Source organism: Rhinolophus ferrumequinum, chromosome 23, assembly GCF_004115265.2.
Source record: "Rhinolophus ferrumequinum isolate MPI-CBG mRhiFer1 chromosome 23, mRhiFer1_v1.p, whole genome shotgun sequence".
Taxonomy (NCBI): domain Eukaryota; kingdom Metazoa; phylum Chordata; class Mammalia; order Chiroptera; family Rhinolophidae; genus Rhinolophus; species Rhinolophus ferrumequinum.
Genome location: NC_046306.1, coordinates 43999743 through 44013684, shown reverse-complemented (window position 1 = coordinate 44013684; position 13942 = coordinate 43999743). Strand labels below are relative to the sequence as shown.

The window sequence follows — 13942 nt, the reverse complement described above, 5'->3', positions numbered from 1 at the left end:
CCTCCAACACTGAACAAGGGCTAATCTGGGTGACCAACAACACAAGGAAGAGGTGACGGTGTGTGACATCTGAAGCAAGGTCACAAAGGACATTGTGGATTCCATCTTGGTCTCTCAGAACACTGTCTGGAGGAAGTGAGCCAAAATGTCAAGCACACAGAAACACTTGGGAGAGGCCCATGTGGAGAACAGAGATCTCCTGTAATAGTTAACACCGACCTACAGCCATGAGAGTGAGCCACCTGGGAAGTGGCTTCTCCAGCCAAATTAACCTTCAGCTGAGAGCAGTGTGGTCAATGTCTGAGTTTAACTTCATGAGAGGTGACTCCTGGAACCACCCAGCCAAGCCATCCCCAGATCCCTGAGCCACAGACACCATAAGAGACATAAATAAATTGCCACTAAAGGCAGGGTCATTATGTAATACAGTAGTCATGCAGTATTAAATAATACATCCTACTGTGTGCATGTACACACACACACGCACACAAATGCAGCCTACTCTTCATGCACCATCACTCTTGCATTTTTTCTGCCTCAATTCAAAACCAAAAGTAAAACACAAATCTCCAATAACTTAACTATCTCTCAGGTTGATCTTGGGTTTAAAACTGTTTCTAAGCCATTAGGCTGTGTCTTTCCAGGAGTCCTGAGCAGGGAGGTTTCTGTGGAAATCCATGGATGGATCCAAAGATGAACACTATCTAGGCAACCAGACCCTCAGAACCTTGCAGAAACTACCTACCAGCTTGAAGCAATTGAGGGCTGGGTCCTCCTGTTAGTTCTTCAGAAAGCTGTCAGTGAAAAGTAACTTGTGCTCAGAGTCTGAGGAAATATGGAAACAGTTTCACACTCCCTTCCATTCTCAGTAGCATATTACCCCTGCTAGTACATGGATTAGCCAACTAGAAGAGGCTGCCCAACACTGTGAAAAGGCATGATGTTCTCAACATCAGTCCCTGAAGAACACACAAAACAGCAAAAAGTCCACGGAAACCAAGTGAATCGTTATTTAAATGTTTTGCAAGTGTCTTTGCTTCTTCTTTAAAATGGAAGTTAGAGTGGCATAATATACTAGAAGGTAATTAGACATCTTTGCATTGTTTCTTCAGCATAGTGAGTTCAAATTTCCAAGGTTTGGATGCCACAATAAAGGTGCAAAGAAATACCTAAAGGAGACAAAAAGAATAATCAGCTTTAAGAAAGAAAAATGAAAAATCTGTTTTTTTAAAGTTTCTATTTCCAGGTGTGAGGATTTGGCTTCAGGAGGGCTAGGAGGTAGTCTCAGCCAGTTATGCCCCCACAGCCTCCTGGAACCTGATGGCAGAGGAGCCAGCCTCACTGACCAGGATAGACCCCTGCCAATACACTTCCCTGTAATATGCCATGACAGGCTTGGCTGTATTCACTCCAGAAGGGCAAGGGCCAGAGCCCAGGAAGTGGCTAACCTCAGAAATCGTCACCCCCAGCTGTGATCCTCATCCAGCTGTCCTAACTTCTGTAACCCATTGAGACCCTATGCTGACTGGAGGGCCCAATGGTCCTTCCTGGAGGAGGCAATGCAAGAAGACTAGTACAGGGTCCTGCGTGCCTTGGTGAGGGAGGGTCAAAATCTGGACAGAGACCACCAAGAAATCTTGCAGTTGGGGAGGTGGGAGGAGGCATGTAGTACTGTTTCCAGGGCTTGCAGGGCTTCAGGCTCACAGTGTGGGATGAATTCACTTGTGTCCCTTTGCTCGCTCCTAAAAATATTATTCAGTTAAAATAAAAACATAAAATAGGTATACCTCCATTATATCAATGAAAACATGAATGGCAACATCAAGTAGAATTAAAGTTGTATAAAATACAAAAACTGAGGGATCAGTTTGAGGGAGAAAATAGGACCAAGCTACCAGTAACCCAGACAGGCCACTGAAGGACTGAGGCCAAGCTGGAGGGATATCCATGCCAGATGCGCATTCAGGATGGGTTGAACTAATGCACAGCAGTAGTGGGGAGGGCAGAGTGTGGGCTTATCACAGAGTTAAGTAATTGCTTAACTTCTGGATCAGTCAAGTAAATAGGAAACGATCATGAAACAGAGGGATTGAAAACTCAATTATCAATATCAATCCTAGAGGACATTTTAGCAATGTACATTAAAAATTTTTAAAAGGTAAAAAAATATTGAATGAGTAGTTCAACTTGTAGGGACTTTGTCTACAAGGAAACAATAAACAGGTATACACAAAAATAGAAATAAAGAATATTCATTAAAACACTGTTCATAATAGTTAAAAATTAGGCAAACAATCAATTCTCAGGGATTGGCTAAATAATATGTGGAAACATCATTAAATAAAATTAAATTGTTCCATTATATGATGCTTTCAAATAATTTTACAGTTTTGGAAATCCTTAGAGTTTATTATTAAATGAAAAGCTAGATAATGGAACAATGTACAGTATGATTCCCAACTACACAAAAATGCAAGTATAACATAAAATATAGAGAAAAGGCTAGGATGCATAACGATATATTGACAGTGGTAAACTTTACATAATGCTATTTTAGTTGGATTTAAGCTACTTAATACTTTTGAAACTTTCCAAATTTTCTACATTAAATGAAAAAGGCCAATAACTATTTAAAATAATATAAAATTTTAAAATTTATTTTTCAAGGTGCCTAGATGTTTATTCTTTCTTACTTTCTAAACTCCAGTAAACAACTAAAGAAAACAGATAAGCTCAAATCTCTAGGAATTCTATGAAATAGGAAAAGACCCCATGCGAAGACAGAGACAGGGAGGAATCTTGCATGAGACATGGATGCAAGTAAGTTTATGGAAGTCTATCGAATGACGAGTACTCAATATACAGAATGAGAGCATAAGAGGAAACCAAGAGAGTGAACTTCCTCCAAATACCACAAACCTTAAAGTCATCCTTGACTTTCCTCCTCTCATACTCCATGTCCAATCCTTCAGCAAATTCTGCCCAAGCCTTTCACAGACATCCAGAACTGAGCACCTCCACCATCCTAACCAACATCATCTCCATCTGATCTATTCCAATAGACTCCTAATAGACTCATATTGATCTTGCTGTCTCTACCCCTGCTCCTAGGCTGGATTTGCTCCATTTGTCCCTTCATGTCTACACTCCTTTTGTCTCTACCCAGTATGTCTTGAAAGACCAACAACTTCTATGGGCTGTGACAATGGGCATCCTTGCCCTCTAACCTCTATAGATCATGTCAATGGGCATCCTCTGGTTTCCAGTTGGGTTTGGTCAAGGGAGATAGAGGCAGGAAAGTGGGAGGCATGAGGAGAGTGAGCTCAGAGGTTTATAGTGGGTTGGCTGTATTCCTCCACCTGAGTCCATGGCTCCTGATAGAAGCCCTCTGATGGCTCCAGAGAAAAGGATATTAAAAAGTCAGTTAGTCCTAGAAATGAAAACCTGGATGATCATATAGGAATAGTAAAACATCTCAACCTTACTAGAAATCAATGAGATACAAAGTGAAATAATGAGGAGATAACATTTCACATACATCAGACTGGAAAAATTTTAGATCATAACACCAAGTGTTGGCAAGGCTGAGGAGAAATGAACACTCACACACACAACTGATGGAAGATATGCTGGTTCAACCACACTGGGGAATAAAATTGAAGTCATGTGTCATGTGTGGCCTACCACACAAAAGTTGAGGTTTCATGTGCTCCACAATATGCAGTCCCACTCTCAACATCCCTGGAGAGAGCACATGCCATGACTTTCACCACAATATTGTTGTCAAGAGTGAAAAAGTTTAAATAACCGAAAGTGTCCAAAATAGGGAAATGATTAAATACAATGTAATATCATTATATAAGAGTTCCATATGTAGTAATAAATACAGTTTTTAGTCAATTTCTATATATATATCAACTGGCCCAACAAGTCATTTGACATGAATAGAAAATAGTGCCAATATGAATAAATCTCAAAACATATCATTAAGTGAAAATAAAAACAAGAGAAAATTCCAAAATTTATGTAAATTTTGAAAAACACACAAAACTTTACATACATAGATAAAAGTATTTTAAAATGAGTAGAAACACTACTTACCAATTTTAAGAGAGTGGTTATCTTTGAGAGGGGAGTGGGAGGAATGTGTAACATTTTACTTGTTAAAATAAATATTTTAAATTAATGTAATGAAATAACAGCTATAAAATCTGTGTGGCAGGCACATGGGTATTTGATATACTATTCTCAGTACCTACCATTTTTGAAATATTACTTAATTGAAAACAATTTCTAATAATTTATATAACAAGTATCTACTCTTTAGATATAGCCATCCACTTGCATTTAGTTGTCCTGCTGTGGTGCCTACTATTCATTAGAATATGAAGATATTTTTATTTGAGCATGTCTGGATAATTTTTGGCTACCACTAATCTGACATTATTTAGCCATGTCTTATGCCAGCTTTAGTATCTATTAAATAGGTGAAGAAATACAGAAGGCAATGAAAGATGATAGAATAGATAGATAGCTAGATAGATAGATAATAGATATATATCTTCAACTTCATTTATAAAAAGAAAAATTGGAAATAACTTCTATGAAAAGATCACCAAGACAAATTTAAAAAGGTGAAAAAGGAAGTTACATCGAAATATACATAGTACATCAGCAGTTGTTTAAAAAAGGAAGGAGAAGAAAGACTATATTGATTTATACAAATTTAAAGTAACTTTATCTTGGAGATATCCACACAGATGATCCCAGTGGTTACTCTTAGAATGGGGACAGAATCGGAGGGAGATCCTCAAGGTGCCCAGAGGGGCATGGCATCACCTTTGGCACTTATATTTTTATGAGACTATATTTTTAGAAAATATTTTATGTACACTTTAAAAGATTAAATTTAAATCCACAATGTCCCTGTTAATCCAATGTGTTGAAATTATAGAAATTTCTTACTGACCCATTTGTGACAGTGTCCATCTGGGCATGAGGCCTGGCAATACCTGGACCCAGTTGGCATTGTTCCTCATCTGTGTCATGAAGAAGCAGAAGACTGAACATATGAGACTATAGTGGATATGTGGAGCTGCTGGGCTAAGAGTCTTGGGAATGTTCTAAAACCTCCAGGTCTTTCATACAGCAGCTGGACTATTGTAATCATCCAACACTGCAGCCTTCTGGCATTAGCGACTGCAAAGCAATCACAAACTTGCGGAGTTGGTCACACCATGCTTTCAACTTGGTAAGCACCCTCCAGTAAATGGCACCTGGGGCAGATGGTCCCACCAAGACAGTTGCCATCAAATCCTTTTCTGCCAGTATATGCATGATGTTCTGCTCAGGGAGAGGGGAGTCTATATTCTTCTATTGAATTTGGGCTGAACTTGTGACCTGCTTTGACCAAAACATTGTGGTAAAAGGGACATTCTGAAACTTCCAAGTCAAAGTCTGAGGAGGACTGGTGGCAGCTTCTGCTTCTTCCTCCTAGAAGTGTAATTTCCTTGGGACGACCGTACTGTGAGGAAGCCCAAGTGTGGGATGATCAATTCATCCCAATTTTCCCAGGATTTTACATGTTTTAGCACATGGAAATCCCACATCCTAGGAGACCTCTTAGTCTTGGACAAACCAGGATAACTGGTCACCTTGCAAATTTGTCCCATGGGGAGTCCCATAGCAGAGTGAGAAAGATGACAGCCAGCCCCTAACTGTTTCAGCTGTTCCAGCTGAGACACCAGACATGTAAGTAGAGCAGCCATCTGAAACATTCCTGCCCCAGCACACACCACAGGGGGCAGAAACCAGCCTAGATTGCAGAATAGTGAGAAATAAATAATGACTTGGTGTTGCTTTAAGCCTGTGTGTGTGTGTGTGTGTGTGTGTGTGTGTGTGTGTATTGACAGGGGTGAAGGGAAGGTGGTATCAGCAACGGAAAATAAAAATGGTGCTCTATGTCTGGAACCTGGCCATCCTCGGTCTTCAATATGATCAGAATATGGTTTAATAAGTAAACTCGAGAGTGATGTCATAGGAATGGTGGCAGCGAGGCTGTCTTCTTGAGTTCTCCTCCGGAACTTACAACAAATTGAATATCTATAACCCATCAAAAGACTCTCCCCTCATCACACAGAACAGCTAAAAGGATTACTTGAAGGTGGACAAACTGGGCGAGCAAAGGAAGAGGGAAGGGAGCAGAGTGGAGACATGGCCCGCATCCGCAGCTGCGGAGACACAGGGGGTCCCAGGACAGAACAGAGACCACAAAAGCCAGGAGGTGGGCTCTTTCCCTGCATCCCACAGCTGATATCTCCTGCCAAGAGAGCAGCATATCCAGCTTTTGAGGCAGTAACCTCAGCTGAGATGTCCAGTTGGGACCTAGGTCAGACAAAGGAAGTAAACACTATACCTGGGCCCCTCCCCCCACTCTCCCAATCCTACCCCCACCCTTCCAGAGACTCAAGCTGACTCCTAAACTGAAGAGTAGTGTCAGATTACAGAGGAGCAGTAGCTCTATGGATCTGGGAAGACCAGACTGCAGCTCTGACCCAGGGAAGAGGCTGGAAAGAGTGTGACACTGCTGGGCTGAGAGAGAGAAGACTCCTCCATCCCCAGTCCCCACCTTTCCTGGCCTGCCTAGGGCAGGGCAATTCCAACAGTGGAGACACACCCAGGGGTCAGCAGCAGGGGGCAGGGGCAGCTTGTGCTTTCAGCAGCTCAGAAATCTCAAGCCCTCCACACACAGTCACGAACACACACAACACACACACACACACACACACACACACACACACACACAAGAAGTGCCCTACGACTCAGGAGACCTGGGCATAGGGCTGCCTGTGTTACTTTCAGTGCACATATGTGCAGGCAAGAGGAGAAACTGCATTGACTTTGTAAAAACTACCATCAAGACCCCATAGCCCCACTCATCTAGAACTGCAGTGCCAGGGTCACTCAGGGCATCAAGTGGCCGGCTCTGCTTACACGAGATGCAGAGGACTCTTTGGTACAGCAGAGGGCAACCTGGAGATTACTTGGGCTTAAGCCAAGACTGGCACTGCTTATTTTTTTTTTGTTTGTTTTTTTAGTATTTTTGATATTTTTGCCTGTGTTGAATGTGGGTTTTCGGTTGTTTTTACATGTGAGTGTATTTGATTTTTTCTTTGTTGTTGTTGTTGTTGTGCTTAGTGATTTGCTTTGTTCTGAAATTTCCCTACACCAGGGCCCAGCCCAAGAGGCACAAATTCGACACACCCAGAGGCCAACTCCAGACCAAACCAGGGTATTACCAGGTTTGACCTACAAGTGACACACCCAGAGGGAATTCTCTACAGGCACAAGAGACCATAGGAGCCAAGCCTCATTTGAGTAGTCAACCCTCACGCAGCAGCTCATCCACTGTGGGCAGACCCAAGTCTCACAACTAGTCAGCCTAGAAGTCAATCCCACCGACTGACAAGCCAAAAGCAATTAAAGCTCAACTTTAACAGGACAATATACACAACAAAAGGGTCTCCTTTAGAGCACATGCACAGCAGTATAGGGAAGTGGTGCATATCAAATATAAAAGACACATACTATATAAGATAACCCAGCAAAACCAAAAACCCTAGGGGACCTACCTAATACATCAAAGCAAACACAGAGAGTCAGCCAGAATGGGGAAACAAAGAAACATGTCCCAAATAAAAGAACAGAAGAAACCTCCAGAATTGGAACAAAATGAAATAGAGGTAACCAACCTAACAGAGACAGAGTTAAGAACACTGATGAAAAGAATGTTTAAGGAGTTTAGTGCTGACATAAAGAAGGATGGAGAAATCATAATGAATAACCACTTAGAACTGAAGAATACAATAACTGAAATAAAGAACCCCCTGAAGTAATTACCAGCAGGTTAGATCAGCTAGAGGATCGAATCAGCGACTTAGAAGACGAGTTAGCAGAGATCACCCAAACAGAACAACAAAAAGAAAAAAGAATAAAAAACAATGAAAATGGTTAAAGAGACTTTTGGGATAACATCAAGTGCAACCACATGCACATCATAGGAATACCAGAAGGTGAAGAGAGGAAGCAAGGTACTGAGAACATATTTGAAGTAATAATGACCGAAAATTTCCCTAACCTGGTGAAGGAAACCGACATACAAGCCCAGGAAGTGCAGAGAGTTCCAACCAGGATAAACCCAAACAGGTCCACACCAAGACACACTATAATTAAAGTTGCAAAGGTTAAAGACAAAGAGAGAATTCTAAAGGCGGTAAGAGAAACCCAGTGGGTTACATACAAGGGAACTCCTATAAGACTATGAAATGACTTTTCTACAGAAACTATGCAGTCAAAGAGGGAGTGGCAGGAGGTACTCAAAGTAATGAAAATCAAAGGCCTACAACCTAGATTGCTTATCCAGCAAGCTATCATTTAAAATTGAAGGAGAGATAAAGAAGTTCCCAGAAAAGAATAAGCTAAAGGAATTTATTACCACCAAGCCAGAATGGCAGGAAATATTAAAAGGGCTTCTGTAAGCAGAAGAAAGATGAAACAATCTAACAATGGCAATAACTATGTGCCTATCAGTAATCACTTTAAATGTAAATGGATTAAATGCTCCAATCAAAAGACATAGGGTGGCTGCATGGATAAGAAAGCAAGACCCTTGCATAAGCTGTACACAAGAGACTCACCTCACATCAAAAGACACACACTGGCTGAAAGTGATGGCTTGGAGTAAGATATTTCATACAAATGGAAATAAGAAAAAAGCTGATCGCAATACTTATATATGACAAAATAGACTTTAAAATGAAGACTATATTAAAAGACAAAGATGGGCACTACATAATAATAAAGGGATCGATCCTACAAGAGGACATAACCCTAGTAAACATCTATTCACCCAACATAGGAGCACCTAAATGTACAAAACAGATATTGACTAACATAAAGACAGAGATCAACAGTAACACTATCATATTTAGGGGACTTCAACCCACCTCTGACAACAAGGGACAGGTCTTCCAGTCAGAAATCTATATGGAGACAATGGCCTTAAATGACAGATTGGACCTGTTGGATTTAATTGATATTTTCAGAGCATTTCACCCCAAAGCTGCAGAATACACGTTCTTCTCAAACACACATGGAACATTTTCCAAGATAGACCATATGTTAGGCCACAAAACAAGACTTGATAAATTTAAGAAAATTGAAATCATACCAATTGTATTCTCTGACCACAGTGCTATGGAATTACAAATCAACTACAGGAAAAAAACTGGAAGACACACAAATACGTGGAGGCTGAGTAACAGGTTACTAAATAACAAATGGGTCAACCAGGAGATCAAGGAAGAAATCAAAAGATATGTCGAGACAAACGAAAATGAAAACATGACGACCCCAAATCTATGGGATGCAGCGAAAGCAGTCCTAAGAGGGAAATTCATAGCAATGCAGGCCTACCTAATGAAATAAGAAAAATCACTAATCAACATTTTATCTTCACACTTAATGGATCTGGATAAAGAACAGCAAAGTAAGCCCAAAGGGAGTACAAGGAAGGAGATAATTAAGATCAGAGGGGAAATAAATGAAACAGAGACCAAAAAAACAATGTAAAAGACCAATGAATCCAAGAGCTGGTTTTTAGAGATTAAAAAAAAATCCACAAACCTTTAGCAGACTCATCCAAAAAAAAGAGAGAACCCAAATTAATAAAATCAGAAATGAAAGAGGAGAAGTGACAACAGACACCACAGAAATACAAAAAAAAAAAAAAAAAAAAAAGGAAGGGAAAAGAAATTACTACGAGCAACCATATGCCAACAAATTAGACAATCTGGAAGTAATGGACAATTTCTAGAAGCATAAAACCTTCCAAGGCTAACTCAAGAAGAAATGGAAAACCTGAATAGACTGATTACTACCAGGGATATTGAATCAGTAATCAACAAGCTCCCAACAAACAAAAGCACTGGACCAGAAGGCTTTACAGGTGAATTTTACAAAACATTCAAAAAAGATTTATCACCTATTCTCCTCAAACTATTAGAAAAAATCCAGAAGGAGGGAAGCCTCCCAAACACTTTTTATGAGGACACTATCACACTTATCCCAAAATCAGACAAAGATACCACAAAAAAAGAAAACTACAGGACAATATCTCTAATGAAGACAGATGCAAAAATCCTCAACAAAATATTAGAGAACAGAATTCAGCAATGCATTAAAAAGATCATACACCATGATCAAGTGGGATTCATTCCTGGCATGCAAGAGTGGTTCAACATCTGCAAGTCAATTAATGTGATACACCATGTTAACAAAATGAAAAATAAAAATCATGTGATCATATCATTAGGTGCAGAAAAAGCATTTCATAAAATCCAGCCATCATTTATGATAAAAGCTCTTAAGAAAGTGGGAATAGAGGAACCATATCTCAACATATTAAAGGCCATATATGATAAGCTCACAGCTAACATCATTCTCAATGGGGAAAAGCTAAAACCATTCCCCTTAAGATCAGGAACAAGGCAAGGTTGTCCACTTTCTCTACTTCTATTCGATATAATTCTGGAAGTTCCAGCCACAGCAATCAGACAAGAAAAAGAAGTAAAAGGCATCCAAATTGGTAAGGAGAAATTAAAATTGTCATTATATGCTGATGACATGATACTATATACAGAGAATCCTAAAGACTCCACCAGGGCAGACAGGTGGCTCAGTTGGTTAGAGCGTGAGCTCTGGGTAAAAGGGCTGCCGGTTCGATTTCCACATGGGCCAGCAAACTGCGCCCTCTGCAACTAGAATGAAGTCAATGAGTTGCTGTGGAGCTCCCCAGTGGCACCTGCTCTCAACGACAAGGCTGCCGGTTCAACCCCCGCAAGTGATGGTGGGCTGCGCCCCCTGAAACTAACAATGGCAACTGGACCTGGAACTCAACTGCAACCTCCACAACTAAGATTGAAAACACAAGAATTTTACTTGGATGGAGTGATGAGTCCTGGGAAAAACACACTACTGTTCCCCAATAAAAAGTTCTGGAAATACACTCTATTCCCCAATAAAGTCTTAAAAAAAAAAAAAAGACTCCACCAAAAAACTATTAGAACTGATAAATGAATTTAGTAAAGTATCAGGATACAACATTAATATTCAGAAATCAGTTGCATTTATATATACAAAAATAAAATATCAGAAGGAGAAATTAAGAAAACAATCCCATTTACAATTGCTTCAAAGACTATAAAATACCTGGGAATAAATTTAAACAAAGAAGTAAAAGATCTGTACTCAGAAAATTATAAGACACTGAAGAAAGAAATGAAAGAAGATACAAATAGATGGAAACACACACCATGTTCATGGATAGGAAGAATTAATATAGTTAAAATGTCCATACTGCCTAAGACAATATACATATTCAACGCAATTCCTATCCAACTACCAACGACGTTTTTCACAGAAATAGAACATATAATCCTAAAATTTATATGGGACCATAAAAGACCCCGGATAGCCTCAGCAATCTTGAGAAATAAGAACAAAGTGGGAGGTATAACAATACCTGACATCAAATTATACTACAAGTCTACAGTAATCAAAACAGCATGGTACTGGCATAAAAACAGACACATAGATCAATGGAACAGAATAGAGTCCAGAATTAAATCCATGCATATATGGCCATTTAATCTACGACAATGGAAGCAAGAATGTACGGTGGGGTAAAGACAGTCTATTCAATAAATGGTGCTGGGAAACCTGGACAGATACATGCAAAAAAATGAAACTGGACCACCTCCTTACACAATATACAAAAATAAATTCAAAATGGCTTAAAGACTGAAATGTAAGATCTGAAACCATAAAATACCTAAAAGAAAATATAGGAAGAAACTTCACAGACATTACCCGGAGTAAGATTTTTACTGATATATCTCCTCACGCAAGGAAAGTAAGAATAAAAATAAACATGTGGGATTACATCAAACTAAAAAGTTTTTTCACAGCAAAGGAAACCATCAATAAAACAAAAAGGGACCCTACCGAATGGGAAAAGATATTTGCCAATGATATACTGATAAGGGGTTGATATCACAAATTTATAAAAAACTCACTCAACTCAACTCCAAAAAAACAAACGACCCAATTAAAAAATGGGCAGAGGACTTGAAGAGACATTTTTCTAAAAAGGCCATACAGATGGCAAACAGACATATGAAAAAATGCTCAAACTCACTAATCATTAGAGAAATGCAAATAAAAACCACAGTGAGATACCACCTCACCCCACTCAAAATGGCTATCATCAATAAATCAACAAACCACAAGTGTTGGCGAGGATGTGGAGGAAAGGGAACCCTTGTGCACTGTTGGTGGGATTGCAGATATGTGCAGCCACTATGGAAAACAGTATGGAGGCATCTCAAAAAACTGAAAATGGAACTACCCTATGATCCAGTAATTCCACTCCTAGGTATCTATCCAGAGAAATCCAAAACTCTAATTCAAAAATCTTATGCACTCCTATGTTTATTGCAGCACAATAGCCAAGACATGGAAACAACCAAAATGCCCATCGGTAGACTACTGGATTGAGAAACTGTGGTATATATATATTTTTTTTAACCATTAAGTATTGCTTTATTTTTATTTTTTCACCAATAATCATTGTACACTTGTGGTATTTCTTTAAAATAAAAAACACTTTTGATGTGTTTTAAACCATTGCATATTGGCTAGTGGGGCTCCTTCAGCTTGGCTCCTGGATCTTTTTGATATGGTCTCAGTAGTCTTTTTAGTGTACCAAGTAAAGAGTTTGACATATACATGCACCCATGAAACCACCACGACAATCACATAATAAGCATTTCACCCCCAAAGTATCCTCATGCTCCTTTATAATCCATTCCTCCCTCCATCTCCATCTGCAGACAGCCGACCTGCTTTCTGTCATTAGAGATTAGTTTCTGTTTTGTAGAGTTTTATATGAACAAAATCATATAATATGTTCCCTTTTCCCCCAGCTTCTTTAATACAGCCTAGATTGTTAGATTCATTTATATTGTTGTATATATGATAATTCATGGCTTTTTATTTGCTGAGTGGTGTCCCATGGTAGTGATAGATCAAAATTTGTCTGTTCACCTGTTTCTCTTTTCTGATTTCAAATAAAACTGCTTTGACCGTTGTTGTGGGGGTCTTTCCTTAGACAATTGCTTTCATTTCCTCTTGGGTAAATACCCGTATCTAGGCATGGAATGGGCTGAACTGATTGTTCCATTTTATATTTCCATTAGCAATTCTTGTCAAGTCCAGTTTATCTGCATTGTCTCCAACACTTGATGGAGTCAGTCAGTGTTAGCCACTGTAGAGGGTATGTAATTGTATCTCAGTGTGGTTTTAATTTGCATTCCTCTAATGACTAAAGATGTTGAATATGCACGTATTTTTTTAGGTTTAGCGCCTGCTCAAATCTTTTGTCCTTTTTAATGGCTTGTTTAGCTTACTATTAATATTTAGTTCTGAGATTTGTATATATATTTTATTGGATATATACTTTTGTAAATATTTTTCTCCCAACATATGACTTGTCTTTTGGTTTTCTTAACATTGTTTTTTTTTTTTTTTAATTTATTTTTAATTTATTGGGTGACAATTGTTAGTAAAATTACATAGATTTCAGGTGTGCAATTCTGTATCACATCATCCATAAATCACATTGTGTGTTCACCACCCAGAGTCAGCTCCCCTTCCATCACCATACATTTGATCCCTCTCACCCTCATCCCCCACCCACCAACCCCTTTACCTTCTGGTAACCACCAAATTACGTTCCCCAGATTAATTTTCAAGCCCGTGGCCATCCTATGGTCACCGATTGCCCTCCAATCCCCTCACCCTCCCCCCCACCCCCCACCCCTCC

General features: G+C 39.3%; 1 protein-coding gene across 1 annotated transcript in view; it reads right to left on the bottom strand.

The window, feature by feature from the left end:
• Positions 1 to 1085: 1085 nt before the first annotated feature.
• CST8 (cystatin 8) overlaps positions 1086 to 13942 on the bottom strand; it is a 31949-nt gene continuing 19092 nt past the window's right edge. Inside the window, exon 3 of the mRNA XM_033094574.1 lies at positions 1086 to 1169. Coding sequence (XP_032950465.1) covers positions 1086 to 1169 — 84 coding nt within the window. The remainder of the gene's footprint in view (positions 1170 to 13942) is intronic.